This window comes from Nerophis ophidion, linkage group LG02 (genome assembly GCF_033978795.1).
Source record: "Nerophis ophidion isolate RoL-2023_Sa linkage group LG02, RoL_Noph_v1.0, whole genome shotgun sequence".
Taxonomy (NCBI): domain Eukaryota; kingdom Metazoa; phylum Chordata; class Actinopteri; order Syngnathiformes; family Syngnathidae; genus Nerophis; species Nerophis ophidion.
This window is the reverse complement of record NC_084612.1, coordinates 16,107,949-16,128,290: the sequence shown is the minus strand read 5'-3', so window position 1 is coordinate 16,128,290 and position 20,342 is coordinate 16,107,949. Positions and strand designations below refer to the sequence as shown.

Here is a 20,342-nt window from a genome sequence, read left to right as displayed (position 1 = left end):
AGCATTTTTGGTTCAAAAAAAGAGATAAAGTAGTAAAATACAGCACAATGTCACCAGTTTCTGATTTATTAATTTGTATAACAGTGCAAAATATTGCTCTTTTGTAGTGGTCTTTCTTGAACTATTCAGAAAAAAAGATATAAAAATAACTAAAAACGTGTTGAAAAATAAACAAGTGATTCAATTATAAATACAGATTTCTACACATAGAAGTAATCATCAACTTAAAGTGGCCTCTTTGGGGATTGTAATAGAGATGCATCTGGTTTCATGAACTTAATTCTAAACATTTCTTCACAAAAAAAGACATTTTTAACATCAATATTTATGGAACATGTCCACAAAAAATCTAGCTGTCAACACTGAATATTGCATTGTTGCATTTCTTTTCACAGTTTATGAACTTACATTCATATTTTGTTGAAGTATTATTCAATAAATATATTTATAAAACATTTTTGAATTGTTGCTATTTTTAGAATATTTAAAAAAAATCTCACGTACCCCTTGGCATACCTTCAAGTACCCCCAGGGGTACGCGTACCCTCGTTTGAGAACCACTGCTCTAAAGCAACTGGGGGGCCAGATCTGGCCCGCCATATCATTTAATGTGGAACCCTGGAAATTGCATGCAACAATAAAGTTGTTTCCGTACATTTCATTTCGACAGAAAAAAAATGTATGTATTGCATGTCTTTTAAACTAAGGCAGGGGTTCTTAAACTGTGCCACGTGTGGTACCATCTAGGTCGTCCAATAATCAATATATAATAATCAAAACGCTCCAGTCCAAAGTGCTTCAAATCTGATATTTTCACAAGAAAAGGCACTCTAAATCCGACTGGAATCAGATTTTTTCAAATTTGAATTCAGTCTAAACGGAAATGCGACCCGAATGCAACTTTTTTACCATTTTTGTGTGCGTTACGTCATTCAGTGTGCACGGGGAAAGACGCAGCCTGCCAACGGAAGTGGATACTTGATCGCAACATCCGGTTTCAGTGAGCAAAGTCTTTTTTCGGCGGGCGTATTGTCGGTGCATCACGAGTAAATAATGAACAAATAATAAGCTGAAAGTAATATATGAATATACATTTTGATTCCGACGGAATTGCGATTGTTGAAGGGTCGGGGGTATTTGCTTACATGTTACGTACATTGCGTAAGTTGTTTACATACTTTGTGGCAAACAAGTATTTAGTCAGCCACCGATTGTGCAAGTTCTCCCCCTTAAAATGGTCTGTAATTTTCATCATAGGTACACTTCAACTGTGAGAGACAGAATGTGAAAAAAATCCAGGAATTCACATTGTAGGAATTTTAATGAATTTATTTGTAAATCATGGTGGAAAATAAGTATTTGGTCAACCATTCAAAGCTCTCACTGATGGACGGAGGTTTTGGCTCAAAATCTCACAATACATGGCCCCATTCATTCTTTCCTTAACACGGATCAATCGTCCTGTCCCCTTAGCAGAAAAACAGCCCCAAATCATGAAGTTTCCACCCCCATGCTTCACAGTAGGTGTGGTGTTCTTGGGATGCAACTCAGTATTCTTCTTCCTCCAAACACGACGAGTGGAGTTTATACCAAAGAGTTCTATTTTGGTTTCATCTGACCCCATGACATTCTCCCAATCCTCTGCTGTATCATCCATGTATCCATTTTGGTATAAACTCAACTCGTCGTGTTTGGAGGAAAAAGAATACTGAGTTGAATCCCAAGAACACCATACCTACTGCGAAGCATGGGGGTGGAAACATCCTGCTTTGGGGCTGTTTTTCTGCTGAGGGGACAGGACGATTGATCCGTGTTAAGGAAAGAATGAATGGGGCCATGTATCGTGAGATTTTGAGCCAAAAACTCCTTCCATCAGTGAGAGTTTTGAATGGTTGACCAAATACTTATTTTCCACCATGATTTACAAATAAATTCTTTACAATTCCTACAATGTGAATTCCTGGATTTTTTTTCACATTCTGTCTCTCACAGTTGAAGTGTACCTATGATGAAAATTACAGACCTCTGTCATCATTTTAAAAGGGAGAACTTGCAGAATCGGTGGCTGACTAAATACTTTTTTGCCCCACTGTAAGTGAGTTGAAAAATAAAGCTAACATAGATCCACACTGATGTCTGTGTTGCCTCGACTTAACAGCCATAAAAAGATTCATACATTTTTACAGTGTAAATACTGTAAATGTTTTGGGGGGGGGAAACTGTTTTTGTTTTGTTTTTTTGTTTTTTTTACAGTACAATTAAATACAGTAAAGTTCTGACCGCGGACCGCTTTTTATTACCGTAAAACCAGGGCCGTGGTTTTTACAGTGCGACACTGTAAATAGAATACAAAAAATAACCAATGTTATTTTTACATTAAAATTTTGGCGACCGAGCTGCCATTTTTTTTTTAATCGTAAAATTCACAGTCCTTGTTTTTGACAGTGCATTACTGTAAATGGTAAAAATCGGCAGAGCTGTTAATTTTACAGCAACATTTTAGCAAGTGAGCTTTCATTTGGTTTTTTTGTTTTTACTGTAAAATCTGCGGCCATTGTTTTTACAGTGCATCCCTGTACATGGGAAAATAGGACCAATACCATTCTTACTCCAAATGTATTACTAATTTAATACTATTAAATTACCAATAATGTATAACAAATGTGTTACTTTAAGTTATTTTCATTGAATTTTATTCATTTATTTATTTTTTTAATTTAAATTTAAATTAAAAAAAGAAGAAATTAAGGTGTGGCGACCACATTTATGGTGGCAACTCTTATTTTATTTTGTAGTAATAGCGACTTTTTGCTCATTTCCACTTTATGGAACTGGGCATGCAAGTGACGTCGAGGCCCCATTGGGGCCATATTAGGGCCTTTGTAGGTTTACACTGGAATCTGATAAAAATCACATTTTACTTGCATTGTAAACACTCAGCCAGAAAAAAATCAGATTTGGAAAAAATTCGATTTGGGCCACCTTGGCCTGCAGTGTAAACGTAGTCTAAGTTTTAACTTAATAGCAAATGTTGCCAATATTATGATGTATCCTAAGCTGAAGCTGTAGTTGATTACCCTGTGTTTATAGTTCAAATCCAATTTGTGGCTGTGAAAAATTGCAGCAAACTCTAAAATAGGTCATTGGATTTCTCTCTCCCTCTTCTTCCTCCTCCTCCTCCTCATCACCATCATCTGCCTTGTTCCACTTCTGCTCTCAGACCCTAACTGCTCGAAAGGCAGGCATCTCGTTCGCTCTGGTGAACCGCTCCACCCTAAATAACGAGGACTTGGTGAGTATAACCAAGCATGCACGCTTGGCCTTTATGTTCAGTTACAGCCCGGCTCTTTTGCGGGTCGGATGAGGTTCCTTGGAGGGGGAACCGAGGAACCTCCGGAAGTCATTATTCTTGAAGAAACTTTTAGACATGGTCTGTTTGTTGCAGCCTTTATGGTTGAGTGTTAAGCATTACATTGTTACAAACACGGTGGGTACAAAATAAAATGAGGAATATCCTATGTGACAGCTCTGTTTTATGTAAATGATATGTTGCCAAAGCTTCAAAATGATACAATTTAGGCCTGAGAGGAACAAAAGATACATTTAAACACAGGAAATGAACATTGTAACTGCATAGACATGGAAGGGGGAACAAGAATAAATAAGCTATGCTTCTTCCTACTCCTTTTCAGACACGTTGACTTGTTCACGTGTAATTTGTTAATAAGCATGTCCCAAAAAAATAAACAAATGTTTGGACATACGACAAGCATGAAGCTACTGTATGCTTGGAAAAAGTGAACATACACTATATTGCCAAAAGTATTTGGCCACCTGCCTTGACTCACATATGAACATGGAGTGCCATCCCATTCCTAACCCATAGGGTTCAATATGATGTCGATCCACCTTTTGCAGCTATTACAGCTTCAACTCTTCTGGGAAGGCTGTCCACAAGGTTGCTGGAGTGTGTTTATAGGAATTTTTGACCATTCTTCCGAAGGCGCATGGGTGAGGTCACACGCTGATGTTGGTCGAGAAGGCTTGGCTGTCAGTCTCCGTAATAATTCATCCCAAAGGTGTTCTATCGGGTTCAGGTCAGGACTCTGTGCAGGCCAGTCAAGTTAATCCATACCAGACTCAGTCATCCATGTCTTTATGGACCTTGATTTATGCACTGGTGCACAGTCATGTTGGAAGAAGAAGGAATCTGCTCCAAACTGTTCCCACAAGGTTGAATGCATAGAATTGTCCAAAATGTTTTGGTATCCTGGAGCATTCCAGGTTATTTTCACTGGAACTATGGGGCTAAACCCAACTACTAAAAAAAAAAAACAACCCCACAACATAATTCCTATTGAACTTAAGGGTTCAATATGATGTCGGTCCACCTTTTGCAGCTATTATAGCTTCAACTCTTCTGGGAAGGCTGTCCACAAGGAAGCTGGAGTGTGTTTATAGGAATTTATGACCATTCTTCCGAAAGCGCATGGTTGAGGCCACACACTGATATTGGTCGAGAAGGCCTGGCTCTCAGTCTCCATTCTAATTCATTCCAAAGGTGTTCTATCGGGTTCAGGTCAGGACTCTGTGCAGGCCAGTCAAGTTAATCCACACCAGACTCAGTCATCCATGTCTTTATGGACCTTGCTTTATGCACTGGTGCACAGTCATGTTGGAAAAGGGAGGGCTCCGCTCCAAACTGTTCCCACAATGTTGGAAGCACAGAATTGTCCAAAATGTTTTGGTATCCTGGAGCATTCCAAGTTCTTTTCACTGGAACTAAGGGGCTAAGCCCAACTACTAAAAAAAAACCAACCCCACACCATAATTCGTCTCCACCAAATTTCATGTGGCATCCTATGATGGCAATCACTGAGTTCCTGTAAGCGGCCCATTCTTTCACAAATGTTTGTAGAAACAGTCTCCATGCCTAAGTGCTTGATTTTACACAACAGTGGACGGGCTCAGTGATTAGGACACCTGATTCTGATCATTTGGATGGGTGGCCAAATACTTTTGGCAATACAGTGTACATGTTCCAGTTTTATCAGAACTGGACCACACTGGCTGTCTATCAAGCTAGCACCATGTGCTTAACTCCTACCTGTTGTTTTAATTGGTACCTAATGCGACATATTCTATTCTATGCCTGTCTTACTCTAAACACCTCCTAAGGCCTTTTTTCCCCTCACTTGTAAAAAAAAAAGTCCATTGGCAGTTAAAGAACACACATCCTCTCTCCCTTGGCTGTACATTTTCTCTCTGCAAGATATTAAAATAAAAAAGACTCCCCCATCATGCCATTTTTTGACAATGTCTAGCAATTATTAATAAGCAACCAAGCACGCCGTGGAAGGCTGAGCTAATAGAGGACAGGCAGGATGTCGAAGTCAATAGTGAGAGACACTTCAGTGTTGACCTCCAAAGCTGTCTCTGTATTAATTGATTGCGATTCGTCTCTCCCAGGGGGGGGCGATTTATAGCAGGGAGGAGAGAGCACTTTCTCTGCAAGCAGGAGCCTTTTTAAACCAGGGGCAACATGGTGAAGTCCGTACGTCCTGACAAATATTCGGGCGGCATTGACCTTAGTTAGTGACTCATTTTTGCTCAAATTGGAAATTTGGTTTCCTTTATACCAAAATTCCTTCAACAGTGACTCTTTTTAATATGATCAACTGTTTGGAAGTCAAGGTGCGTATCAGAAGGAGGCGTCTTTTGGATTTATTTACATAAGTACTTGTTCATTAGAAGTATGCACCAATAAACATGCACACATAAAGGCCTCCTCTTTAATTTAGGCCTCCTTAAAGGGGAACATTATCACCAGACCTATGCAAGCGTCAATATATACCTTGATGGTGCAGAAAAAAAGACCATATATTTTTTTAACCGATTTCCGAACTCTAAATGGGTGAATTTTGGCGAATTATACGCCTTTCTGTTTATTGCTCTGGTGGCGATAACGTCAGAACGTGACGTCACCGAGGTAATACAGCCGCCATTTTCATTTCCTACACATTACACACACGGGTCTCAGCTCTGTTATTTTCCGTTTTTCCGACTATTTTTTGGAACCTTGGAGACATCATGCCTTGTCGGTGTGTTGTCGGAGGGTGTAACAACACTAACAGGGAGGGATTCAAGTTGCACCGAAGATGCGAAAGTGTCTGCCGCCAGACCCCAATTGAATGTGCTGTAGTGTTTTCACATTTGACCGGTGATGACAGACATGACACAGAGATGTATGGATAACCCGCAGATGCATTTGCAACAATAAAGTCAACAAAATCACAAAGGTGAGTTTTGTTGTTGATTTATGTGCTAATCAGACATATTTGGTCGCGGCGTGACTGCCAGCTAATTAATGCTAACATGCTACGCTAATCGATGCTAACATGCTATTTACCGGTGATGACAGAGATGTATGGATAACCAGCAGATGCATTTGCAATGATAAAGTCAATGAAATCACAAAGGTGAGTTTTGTTGATGTTGACTTATGTGCTAATCAGACATATTTGGTCGCGGCGTGACTGCCAGCTAATCGATGCTAACATGCTATTTACCGGCGGTGCTAAAGCAGACATGGCACAGAGATGTATGGATAACCTGCAGATGCATTTGCAACTATATTACGTTTCCTTCCACCCACATTTAATGCGAAAAAGAACACTTACCAATCGACGGATTTAAGTTGCTCCATTATCACAAAATGCGAAAGTCCTGATCGTTTGGTCCGCACATTTTACCGGCGATGCTAACGCAGCTTTTCGGCCATGCTATGGCTATGAATAGCGTCAATAGCTATTTGCTCAATAGCTTCAGTTTCTTCTTCAATACTTTCATACTCCAACCATCTGTTTCAATACGTGCGTAATCTGTTGAATTGCTTAAGCCGCTGAAATCCGAGTCTGAATCCGAGCTAATGTCACTATATCTTGCTGTGGTATTCCCATTGTTTGTTTACATTGGCAGCACTGTATGACGTCACAGGAAAATGGATAGTGGTTTTGAAGATAGCGAAAATAAGGCACTTTAAAGCTTTATTTAGGGATATTCCGGGACCGGTAAAATTTTGAATAAAAATTCAAAAAATACAACAAGCCTCTGGGAACTGATTTTTATTGTTTTTAACCCTTTTGAAATTGTGATAATGTTCCCCTTTAAAAGAAAGCCGATCTTTGCTGATTGGTCAAACAAGACTTGTTACTCATGTGTTACAATGGGAATTGAACATGTAACTGCCACATTTAAATGGTTTGTATATGTGCAAACTTTTGGTTTTTGGTTTCTATTAGAGGAGAACTGTACTTTTTTTGGATCTTTGCCTATCGTTCACAATCATTATGAAAGACAAGTGACGGATGTATTTTTTTTAAATGCATTCTAATTCGTAAATAAACATAAATACAACTCTGCTTACAATGGAGCCAATGGGAAGTGCTCTATTGTGCCCATACAACCAAATAAATAACCGTCCAAAAAGCGCCAACAATTCTCCTTTTACATTTTGTGACTTGAATATTAACTACCGTATTTTTCAGAGTATAAGTCGCACCTGCCGAACATGCATAATAAAGAAGGAAAAAAAAAAAAAATATATATATATATATATATATATATATATATATATAAGTCGCACTGGAGTATAAGTCTCATTTTTGGGGGAAATGTATTTGATAAAACTCAACACCAAGAATATACATTTGAAAGGCAATTTAAAATAAATAAAGAATAGTGAACAACAGGCTGAATAAGTGTACGTTATATAACGCATAAATAACCAACTGAGAAGGTGCCTGGTATGTTAACGTAACATTATGGTAAGTGTCATTCAAATAACTATAACATATAGATACTGCTATACGTTTACCAAAGAATCTGTCATTCCTAATTGCTAAATCCCATGAAATCTTATACATATAGTCTCTTACGGTAATGTGTTAATAATTTCACACATAAGTCGCCCCTGAGTATAAGTCGCAACCCCCGGCCAAACTATGAAAAAAACTGCGACTTATAGTCCTGTGTACATACATCTACTGATGCCTCTGGACACATCTTCAGTGATGTGCCTGGAATCATCGGGTGTTTCGGGTCTTTCAACATCATACACCCTCCTCCAGGTGACCCAGCAGGGGCTGATCAGACCCCAGCTTGTGTCCAGATGGCTAGCTAGCTACCATGACTCCATGGCTCTCCCCTTTTGAGCCACAGCCATCTTGAGGCCCTCTCTGCCGCATCGGTGGTACTGCGGATGGCTCTCCTCCTTCTCTCTCCCTCGATGCCCAAAGTGCTGAAGGCTCTGGTCAAGGAGCGGGCTGCAAAACCCCTGCATCCAACCTCAACTGGGAGGCACCTCACTCTCCAGCCAGCCTGCTGACAGTCACTGACCAGTCCCGCGTACTTGGAGAGCTTCCTCTCAAAGGCTTCTTCCAGGCGGTCTTCCCATGGGACGGTCAGCTCCAGCAGCACTACCTGCTTGGTGGACTCAGACACGAGGACAATGTCTGGTCGCAGGGTGGTGACTGCAATGTGGCTGGGGAACTTCAGCTGATGTTCAAGGTCCACCAACAGCTGCCAGTCTCTTGCAGAGGTTAGAATGCCCGCAGAAGTTCTTCTGGCAGGGGTTGGCTGCTCCCCAGCTCTGACAAAGGCGATGATTTTCTTGGAGGGTCGGAACTGCTTCGCCCACACAAGTCCTGCGCTGATGGTTTCAGCAATGGTCTTAAGGACTTGGTCATGCCTCCAGCGGTACCGACCATCTCCAAGTGCCCTGGTGCAGCAGCTGAGGATGTGTTCCAGGGTTCCTCGCTTGGAACACAATGGGCATGCTGGTGTCTCTGCTATGCCCCATGTGTGCAGGTTAGATGGGCTTGGAAGCACATCGTACACTGCCTGGATGAGGAATTTAATGCGGTGGGGCTCGGCTTTCCACAGCTCGGCCCAGGTCACTTTCCTCTCAACCGCATTCTCCCATCTTGTCCAAGCACCCTGTTGCTTCAATCCCACTGCCTTGCAAGTTCTAATTTCCTCCACTGCAGCTCTCACCTCCTCCTGAACAAGGCAGCGCCCTTCCTTCCCGCTGGTTTTCAATTGGGGAATTGGAAAGGAGCCTAGCCCAGCTCTGCCTCGAGTGACCACTCCCACCAGGCTTCTTTGACGCAGCCTTGCCTCTGCCTCTTGAACTGCATCCTCAGCCCTCCACTTCCTACCAGTCCTCACTTGGATCCCTGCTTTAGCCACCTTCGGATCTCGTGAGTCCCTGAGCTGAACCACTTCTCTGGCTCTTGCTACCTTGAACTCTTCCTCCAAGGATTTGAAGGGCAGTTGCAGTTTGTTGGTGTTCCCGTAGAGTGCGAGGCTGCTCAGGCTCTTTGGTAATCCCAGCCATCTCCGGAGGTGGCTACTGACCCTCCTCTCTAAGGTCTCCACTGTTGAGATGGGGACTGCATAGACAAGGAGGGGCCACAGGATCCTGGGAAGAATGCCATGTTGGTAGACCCAGGCTTTGAACTTTTCTGGTAGGCCTGACTTGTCCACGGATTTCAGCCAGCCATCCAACTCAGTGCAGGTCGACTGGATAGATGTGGTATCTCTCAGAGAGCTGTCAAAAACCTTGCCCAAGCTCTTGACTGGCTTCTCTGTGATGGTTGGAATGGCTGTGCCTGTGATGTTAAACCGGAACTTGTCTTCCACCTTCCCTTTCCTCAGCACCATAGACCTTGATTTGGCTGGCTTGAAACGCATCCGGGCCCACTCCATCACCTTTTCGAGTCCCTTCAGAATCCACCGGCAGCCTGGGACTGATTCTGTCATGACAGTGAGGTCATCCATGAACGCCCTGATGGGTGGTTGCCGTTGTCCGGATTTCGATAGAGGCCCTCTGCACTCTGGCTCAGCAGACTTGGTGAGCATGTTCATGGCCAGGGAGAATAGTGTCACAGAGATAGTGCACCCTGTGATGATACCGATCTCCACCTTGTGCCAACGAGATGTTATTGCTCCCGAGGAGACCCTCATCCTGAAATTGGTCTAGTAATCAGCAATGAGGTCTCTACATCTGCTGGGGACATGATGTTTTGTTAATGTGAGCTGAACCAGCTTGTGTGGAATGGAGCCGAATGCATTTGCCAGGTCAAGCCAAAGCACTGACAGGTCGCCCTTGTTCTCTCTTGCCTCTCGAATGAGCTGTGTCACTACACCGGTATGCTCCAGACAGCCTGGCATTCCTGAAATGCCTCCCTTCTGGACAGATGTGTCGATGTAGGTGTTCTGACCCAGGTAGGTACACAGCCGTTTGGAAACAGTGCTGAAGAATATCTTTGCCTCGACGCACAGCAGGGAGATGATGCGGAACTGGTCTAGCTGGGTGGAGTTTTCCTCCTTCGGGATCCACACCCCTTCAGCTACTCTCCATTGTTCTGGGATCCTCCCTCTTCTCCAGAAGACTCACAGGATTTTCCACAGACGCAGCAGGATTTTGGGACAGTTCTTATACACTTTGTATGAAGTGCCACTTGGTCCTGAAGCAGAGCGTGCCCTTGCTCTGCGGACAATCTCCCTGACTTCCTTTAGCTGCAGTTCTGACATGTCAAACTGCACCTCCGGTTCAGGGGGGTCTATGAGGATGTTACACTCTCCCAACTCCTGCTCTCTTGCGGGGTCGCTGTACGTCTGCTTCAGATGTTGGTCTATGTCTTCCTGCGAGGAGGCAAGTTTACCACTGCGCTTCTGCCCCAACAAATCCTTAGTGAACTTGAAGGGGTTGGAGATAAAGGCAGCACGCTTGCGTGCCCTCTCACGGCGCCGCCTCCGATGCCACTCAGCCCGGCGAAGAACCCTGATCTTATTCCGCAGGATGCACATTAGCTGGGCCAGGCCAATACGTTCCTTATCTCCGGCCTTCTTGTATTGGGACTTCAGTGCTTTCATCTCCTGCCTGATGTTGTTGATCCTCACAGCTCTTTGATTCTTTGAGTACGTTGTTCCGGAGCTTTTCTTCTCCCCCTCGCCGAATCGTTCAGCAGCGATACTGACAATGATTGTTGTCATAGCTTGGAGCTTCCCGTCAGCCTCTCCCTTTACCGTTGCCTCCAGAATTTGGTCGACATCGTCATCGAACTGCTTCCACAATGAGGTCCTGCTAGCTGCTGGCCATTTGATCCGCCTCCTGTCAGATTTGATGCTCAAGGGATTAGTTTCCAACACTTGGAGGTTCCGGGCACTATGGGGTGACTCCGGGCCTGGCTCCTCCTGCGTCTCACCAGGTTGCACACCTGTGCGATGTGTTGCTTCTTCTCCCAACAGGCACTTCATCCTCGCTCGGTGGATCTTTAGGCCGTGGATGTTCTTGCAGACTTTACCGCATGTACACTGCATGCTCATAGTCGTTTGTCCATTGCTTGGGTCTGTTGCCGTTGTGTCCGTCCGACCGGGGTGCTCATCCTCCCCCCCTCTCGGGCACCCCTGGGGGTATTTTTCCATTAAGTTCATCGTAGCTTTGTTGGGAATCCTCCTCTCAGAGGACACAGATTGGGTTGCCAGCCCGTTCTGCCCCGGTTGCCGTCTCTCCGAGCTGTCACTGACTCTCCAGTAGTCACCACACTCTTCATGGTTGTCATCCAGTCTTTCCTGGCTGTCACTGATAACTCAGGGTATTTGCTGTGTACATACATCTACTGATGCCTCTGGACACATCTTCAGTGAAAAATACCGTAAGTATTAATGATATTGTTATTATAAGCGCTAATGCAGACAAACTATTTATAGCGGCGCCTTGATAACTAGCTTGTGTGCATATCTTGAAATCATAGGCTGGTGAGCAGTTTCCTCAGCTCTGTGCTCTTGAAAGTTTATTCAAGATCAGTGGTTCTTAACCTGGGTTTGATTGAACCTAGGGGTTCGGTGAGTCGGCGTCAGGGGTCAAGACACACCCGACTCATCGTGTAACTAAAAACGTCTCCCTATCGGCGTATTATGGATACCACCAAACAATGTTCCCTCTAATTTTCCATCTCATTTGCTAGTTTGTAATTTGTTGTGAGTTCATGCACTGTGTTGGTTTTGTTCTTTGAACAAGGTGATGTTCATGCACGGTTCACTTTGTGCACCAGCAAAATAAAACATATAACTTTGTCTTGAGTTTGAAAAGAAAAAAAAAAAAAAAAAAAAAAAATATATATATATATATATATATATATATATATATATATATATATATATATATATATATATATAGATATAGATATAGATATATATAGATATATATATATTTTATTTATTTATTTATTTTTTTCACTAAAGAAGGGTTTGGTGAATGCACCTATGAAACATTTTGGGGTTCAGTACCTCCAACAAGGTTAAAGACAACTGTTCTAGATAATAAATTATGCCTCTCACCTCAGTAGAAGAATGAGGGCATAATCTGACAAGTTGGTACACTTTAACATCCATTTTAGACCAAGGAAATGGCGAGAAAGACATGAAAAGACGACAGGTTCCACCTCCCTTTTATTTGCAAGGATTATGAGTCATTATCTAAACAGGGATATAAAAATATTCTATCATTCAGCATCATGATGACAGCAGACATTGTACAGTAAGTGATATTTTATTATGTTTGTTGGCTCTAATTACGTCTGTAGGGACTATTAGTCACTAGCTTGTGTGCCTATGTTGAAATCATAGCCTGGTGAGCTGTTTCCTCAACTCTGTGCTCTTGGAAGTTTATTATAGACTGTAAATAATGCCTCTCACCTTGATAGTAGAAGGATGAGGGCATAATCCGACCAGTTGGTACACTCTGACAGCCAATTCAGACCGTGAAATGGCGAGAAAGACACAAAAAGACGATTGGTTCCATCCCACTTTTATTCGCGAGGATTATGAGTCATTCTTTATCTAAACAGGAATATACCAATATTCTATCATTCAGCATCCTAATGACAGCCAAAATTGTACAGTAAGTGATGTTTTATTATGTTTTTTGGCTGTAATGAAGTCTGCAGGGAGTAATAATCAGTAGTAGTCACTAGCTTGTGTCCCTATGTTGAAATCATAGGCTGGTGAGCTGTTTCCCCAACTCTGTGCTCTTGAAAGTTTATTCTAGATGATAAATAATGCCTCTCACCTTGATAGTAGAAGGATGAGGGCATAATCCGACAAGTTGGTACACTCTAACAGCCAATTTAGACCAGGAAATGGCAAGAAAAACACAAAAAGACGATTAGTTCCACCTCCCTTTTATTTGCGAGGGTTATGAGTCATTCTTCATCTAAATGGGACTATAAGAATAGTCTATCATTCAGCATCCTTATGACAGCAGACAATGTACAGTAAGTGACATTTTACTAAGTTTTCTAGCCCTAATGATGTCTGCAGGGAATAGTAGTCAATAGTAATCACTAGCTTGTGTGCCTATGTTGAAATCATAGGCTGGTGAGCTGTTTCCTCACCTCTGTGCTCTTGGAAGTTTATTATAGACCGTAAATAATGCCTCTCACCTTGATAGTAGAAGGATGGGGGCATAATCCGACCAGTTGGTACACTCTGACAGCCAATTCAGACCAGGAAATGGAAAGAAAGACACGATAAGCCGATTAGTTCCAACCCCCTTTTATTTGCGAGGATTATGAGTCATTCTTCATCTAAACGGGAATACAACAATATTATATCATTTAGCATACTAATGACAGCAGACATTGTACAGTAAGTGATGTTTTATTATGTTGGTTGGCTCTAATGAAGTCTGCAGGGAGTTGTAGTCAGTAGTAATCACTATCTTGTGTGCCTATGTTGAAATCATTGGCTGGTGAGCTGTTTCCTCAACTCTTTGCTCTTGGAAGTTTATTCAAGACCATAATTATTGCCTCTCACCTTGATAATAGAAGGATGAGGGAATAATCCGACAAATTGGTAAACTTTGACGGACAATTTAGTCTGGAAAGTGGCGAGAAATAGACAAAAAGACGATTGGTTCCACCCCCCTTTTCTTCGCGAGGATTATGAGTCATTCTTCATCTAAACAGCATTCATCTAATTTAGCATCCTAAAGACAGCAGACATTGTACAGTAAGTGATGGTTTATTAAGTTGGTTGGCTCTAAATAAGTCTGCAGGGTGTTGTAATCAGGAAAATGCAAACGTTTTTCAAATGAATGTGACACATATGCTTGAAACGATCAAAATAGGTAAATGTTAAATGTTAATATGAATGTGCCCGTTATTACATTACGTATATATTTTTTTCATGTATATAAAACTTTGATGTAGATGTTTGGATGTTTTTTTTAATGCTTTATAGGCGTAATAGAGCAACTCCCATGGGCTCCATTGTAAGCAGACTCTTGATCGCATTTATTTACTAGTTAGAATACATAAAAAGAGAAAGACACATGCGTTCTTGCCTTAAATAAGAATTGTAAATGATAGGAACATTTTTAAAAACGCACAGTTGGACTTTACAATGTAGTCGAGTCGGAAAATAAAACATGTTCCCCCTGAAGCTACAGCAAAAATAAACAAGTACATCTGAGCGGTCTGTGGTAGTTGCGCCTATTCAAGATTGCACTTGCTGAACGCCTGTAAGACCATGCCCATGTGTTGTGTTGCCGTCGTAGTTGTTGAGTTGTGTTGTTGTCTTACGTTGTATTGTGAAAAAAACCTGCGCAATTGCGCAGATTCTGACCATGCAGCACTGTCGCCCTCGACTTAAGTCTGTCACTGCCCACCTTCATCCAAGACGGTGGAGCCACCATTAAAAGTGGGCGTTTACTGTCTAATCCGAGTTTGCGAGTATTCTCCCATCGACTTAAGTAATTTTGCTCCTACGCTCTTCCGAGGCTGGAAGAAGTCCAGCACTCTTGGAAGGTGAAACATTATATTGCACTTAAAGTTTGGATGCAGTCAGTGTACACCACACGTAATAAAATGATGAAAGAAACTTACGGAATGCAATTGAATCTGTTTGGATCATCTCAAATGGAGACATAAGCAATCCTCCATCAAGATGAGGGCATACATATTATTGTATCAACTGCTTGAGTGGAAGAGCAGCAGACTGGAAAGCAATCACACATATCATCCTTTTTTTGGCTATTCAGAGTCTAACGGGCTGGACCATCAAGCCATTGATAAACTATGTGACTTTTTGATAGAAATATACAGTTGTGGTCAAAAGTTTACATACACTTGTAGAGAATATAATGTCATGGCTGTCTTGAGTTTGCAATAATTTCTACAACTCTTATTTTTTTTTGTGATAGAGTGATTGGAGCACATACTTGTTGGTTACAAAAAGCATTCATGAAGTTTGGTGTCAGGATCAAATACCATGAGACATTATAAAGACACAAAAACAGAGAATAGAAGACAAACCAGTGATGGCTTTTCTCGTACGAGGAGAGAAACTGGAGCCAGTTGTCAGTTACAGGCTCCCAATTTACTCTGAAACTATCTCCAGTCTCCTCGCCTTTTTAAATCATTTAGGGAAGCCCTTTCGGTAGAAGCACACACACACAGCTGCGCTCAGGGAGGGGGATTTACAGCTGTGTGGGATACCTAACCCCTGTGCTGACAACTAAATACAGGCAAATACATAGCAATAAAAGGATTAGCAACTTCCTGCATTGCTCTGGCCCATCTGCAAATTCCTCCTTTAAGTGGGTAGGTCAACCTAAGTTCAATCTAACACCAAGTTTCCTTTGTACTTGTCTACTCAATGCACAAATTAATCATATTTGAATAACATGAGATAACTTATTTACAATTAATCCAACATTTGGTTCTTTTAGGAATTTATTATGGGTCTACTGAAAATGTGAACAAATCTGCTGGGTCAAAAGTATAAATACAGCAATGTTAATATTTGGTTTCACTGCAATAAGGCGCTTTTAGTAGCCATTCACAAGCTTCTGGCAAGCTTCTGGTTGAGTTTTTTGACCACTTCTCTGGACAAAATTGGTGCAGTTCAGCTAAATTTGTTGGTTTTCTGACATGGATGTGTTTCTTCAGCATTGTCCACACTTTTAAGTCTGGATTTTGGGAAGACCATCCTCAAACCTTAAATCTAGCCTGATTTAGCCATTATTTTACCACTTTTGACGTGTGTTCAGGGTCATTTTCCTTTTGGAACACCCAACTGCGCCCAAGACCCAACCTCCGGGCAACTGATTTTAGGTTGTCCGGAAGAATTTGGGTAATCCTCCTTTTTCATTGTCCCATTTACTCTCTGTAAAGCACCAGTACCATTGGCAGCAAAACAGGCCCAGAGCATAATACAACCACCACCATGCTTGACGGTAGGTGTGGTGTTGCTGGGAGTAAAGGCCTCACCTTTTCTCCTCCAAACATATTGCTGGGTATTTTGGCCAAACAGCTCACTTTTTGTTTCATCTGACATCATATGGACTAAGATAAGACCTTCTGGAGGAAAGTTCTGTGGTCAGATGAAACAAAAATCGTGATTAATATTTTGGCCATAATCATCACAGCCCTATCTTCATAGAGCTGTGATTTTCTATGGAAAAAATGTTGCCTTATTTGCAATGAACAACAACTTAATGAGTTCCAAGACTCCTTAAAGCAGTGGTGTCAAACGTACGGCCCGGGGGCCCGATCAGGGCCGCGAACAGGTTTTAACCGGCCCGCGGGATGAGTTTGCTAAGTATAAAAATTAACCCGAAATGTTTGAATGAAAGAAACAGCTGTTCTAAATGTGTCAACTGGATGTTGCAATATTTTTTTTTTTTTGTATCTTTGGAGATGATGCTACATATGTACAAAATAAATCACATAATATTAGTACATGAGTCGAGGAAATTGATCAAACTACATAAATAACATACGGTAATTTGATTTTGATATATTTTTTTATCGTGATGGATTGAAAATGAACATCAATTAATTGACAGATGACCATTATTGCATAATTTACTCAAAAAATATAAATAACGACAAATAAAGTATGTATACTATTAACCGCAACAGGTAATTGTAAAAAAACACAAAAAAACCATTATGATTTATACAATTTCAGAATGTGCTTGTTCTATTTTTAAACAAAGAAAACAATCTGAAGTTTTCTTTATTTTTAAGTCATCGTGCTGTGATTTTACCAGTCCAGCCCACTTGGGAGAAGATTTTTCTCCATGTGGCCCCCCATCTAAATTGAGTTTGACGCCCCTGCCTTAAAGGCATCTTTGAAAAAGTGCAACATTGACCCTGCAACATGGGAACACGAAATGACCAAACTGACGAGTAATCAAACAATTACAGCAGGTGTGGAACCTGGAGAAATGAAAACATATGAATGCTGAGAACAAGCGTTGACTGCTGCAGCCAGTAACCCCACCTCCCATCATAGATGCAAATAAAGTGTGATGTGCGTGGCAGTAATTGTGGCACAATAATAGGGCTCTACAGCAGGGGTCACCAACACGGTGCCCGCGGGCACCAGATGAGCAGCCCGCTGGCCTGTTCTAAAATAGCAGCACTTACCAGTGAGCTGCCTATATTTTTTGTATTTACTAGCAAGCTGGTCTCGCTGGCTTTGCTCGACATTTTTAATTCTAAGGGAGACAAAACTCAAATAGAATTTGAAAATCCAAGAAAATATTTTAAAGACTTGGTCTTCACTTGTTTAAATAAATTCATTTATTTTTTTACTTTGCTTCTTATAACTTTCAGAAAGACAATTTTAGAGAAAAAATACAACCTTAAAAATAATTTTAGGATTTTGAAACAATTATACCTTTTTACCTTTTAAATTTCTTCCTCTTCTTTCCTGAAATTTATTTTTTTTATTCTAAAGAATAATAAACCAATTTTAATTTAATTCTTCATTTTAGCTTCTGTTTTTTGGATGAAGAATATTTGTGAAATATTTCTTCAAACTTATTATGATTAAAATTCAAAAAAAATTATTCCGGCAAAGCTAGAAAATATTTAGAATCAAATTTAAATCTTATTTCAAAGTCTTTTAAATTATATTAAAATTTTTGTTCTGGAAAATCTAGAAGAAATAATGATTTGTCTTTGTTAGAAATATAGCTTGGTCCAATTTGTTATACATTCTAACTAAATGCAGATTGGATTTTAACCTATTTAAAACATGTCATCAAAATTCTAAAATTAATTTTAATCAGAAAAAATTACATTTTTTTTTTTTTTCAAAAAGACTCGAAGTAGCTAGTTTTTCTCTTCTTTTTTTCGATTGAATTTTGAATTTTAAAGGTTTAAAATTGAAGATAAACTCTGTTTCAAAATTGTATTTTCATTTTTTTCCTGTTTTCTCCTCTTTTAAACCGTTCAATTAAGTGTTTTTTCATCATTTATTCTCTACAAAAGACCTTTTGTAAAAGGAAAAAAAATGCACGACTGAATGACAGACAGAAATACCCATTTTTTTATACATATATATAGATTTATTTATTAAAGGTAAATTGGGCAAATTGGCTATTTCTGGCAATTTATTTAAGTGTGTATCAAACTGGTAGCCCTTCGCATTAATCAGTACCCAAGAAGTAGCTCTTGCTTTTAAAAAGGTTGGTGACCCTTGCTCTACAGCCACCATTGCTCCCACAAGCATCAGACATAAGTTTATTTTACGGATAGTGAGGACTCTTCGTCAATCCGGACGTCCAGGGAGAGAGAAACTGTGCTTGGTGAAAATATATAAAGAAGTTTGTGTTGTTTCCATAGCAGAATGCTGCTATGATCTCACACTGATTACAGACCACTTTAAGAAAAATGGTCAAAAGGTAATTACAGTTTTGTAGTGGCCCAATGATGATGATGGAGGTGCAATGCCTATTCCAGTGGAAGCTGTTGTTTGAGAATACACAGGATCTGAAGTGTGATTTTAAAAGTTCTACAGGGATAAACTACCCAGATGACAGAGAAGCGTCATTAAAGATGCATTGCATTTATTGGCACTGCCGAGCTATTCCTTATAATAACTTGAGCAGATTTACAGCGCAAGGGAACTTAAGGGGCAGATGTGAAGAAGCCAATTTGTATGAGGGACAAACAAAGTGATGGATATTTTGCGGCCGAGCACGGGCGAGTTCCCAGCAAGCCCGCAGATTGTGCGGCCATGGTAAGTAGGCCGAGCAGATGTTAGAGTTTTATCTGCTGCATTAAGTCCAGGAGAGTGCTTCCCTGAGAGGACTGGAAGGGAGGGGATTCTCTATAAACAATCACATGATGTTAAGGAAGGGGAGTTGGAGAATAAGGGTGATAAAAAAAAAATATTTAAAGAAGAATGTGAGATGAGAGAGAACAGGGAGTGATTTGTCATCGCAGTCCTTTGGCGTGGACTGATCTGGGCATCTATGGTGAACACATCGCCCTCACCTCCGTAGAAGAGATGTTCTCCTATCTTACACATCCTGACCAGTGTCTACAGCTCTCTATTTAACTAAATATAATATAACATGGTTGTCTCTGCTCTGTGGCCTTGTGGCTGGAGTGTCCGCCCGGAGATTGGTAGGTCGTGAGTTCAAACCCCAGCCGAGTCATACCAAGGACTATAAAAATGGGAAACATTACCTCCCTGCTTGGCACTCAGCATCAAGGGTTGGAATTGGGGGTTGAATCACCAAAATGCTCACTGCTCCCCTCACCTCCCAGAGGGAGGAACAAGGGGATGGGTCAAATGCAGAGGGTAATTTCACCACACCTAGTGTGTGTGTGACTATAACTTTAACTTTTCTGAGTTGGTCCTGTGATGAGGTGGCGACTTGTCCAGTGTGTACCCTGCCTTTTGCCCGAGTGCAGCTGGGATAGAGTGCAGCTGGGATAGAGTCCAGCGATCGCAAGAGGGACCAGAAAATAGATGGATGGATTAGGGTATCATAATTTATTTGACAAGCTGATAAAAATGTCTCACCAGAAGATAGCATAATTCTGTTTTTCATTAGTTATAGTTAGTTATATTTCTTGTAGACAAGTTTAAGAAGTTGCCGTATTTTTCCGACTATAAGGCGCACATAAAATCATTTAGTTTTCTCAAAAATCGAGAGTGCGCCTTATAAACGGAATAATTCTATTTTTGCTTACCGACCTTGAAGCAATTTTATTTTCTACATGGTGTGATGATAAGTGTGACAGGTAGATGGCTGTCACACATAAGAGATACGTGTGCACTGCAATATGACGCCAGTAAACAACTCCAAAACTTTAAATGTTCCACTGAAAATAAAGAACATTACACACGACACTTATAAATCTGTATAAATGTTTTTGTATGACTTTGAAGCCGTACCCCTTGATGGATTGTCGGCCCATTACGGCTACCGTAGTCAAGAGGTACAAGCATTACTATGGTGTGTGTATATG

The 20,342-nt window shown here is 41.0% G+C and overlaps 1 protein-coding gene across 3 annotated transcripts in view; it reads left to right on the top strand.

Moving 5' to 3' along the window:
• LOC133537142 (protein unc-13 homolog C) overlaps positions 1-20,342 on the top strand; it is a 400,509-nt gene that overhangs the window by 115,277 nt on the left and 264,890 nt on the right. For all 3 annotated transcript variants that reach the window (XM_061878045.1, XM_061878036.1, XM_061878053.1), the window contains exon 6: positions 3,239-3,292. In XM_061878045.1, coding sequence (XP_061734029.1) covers positions 3,239-3,292 — 54 coding nt within the window. The remainder of the gene's footprint in view (positions 1-3,238; positions 3,293-20,342) is intronic.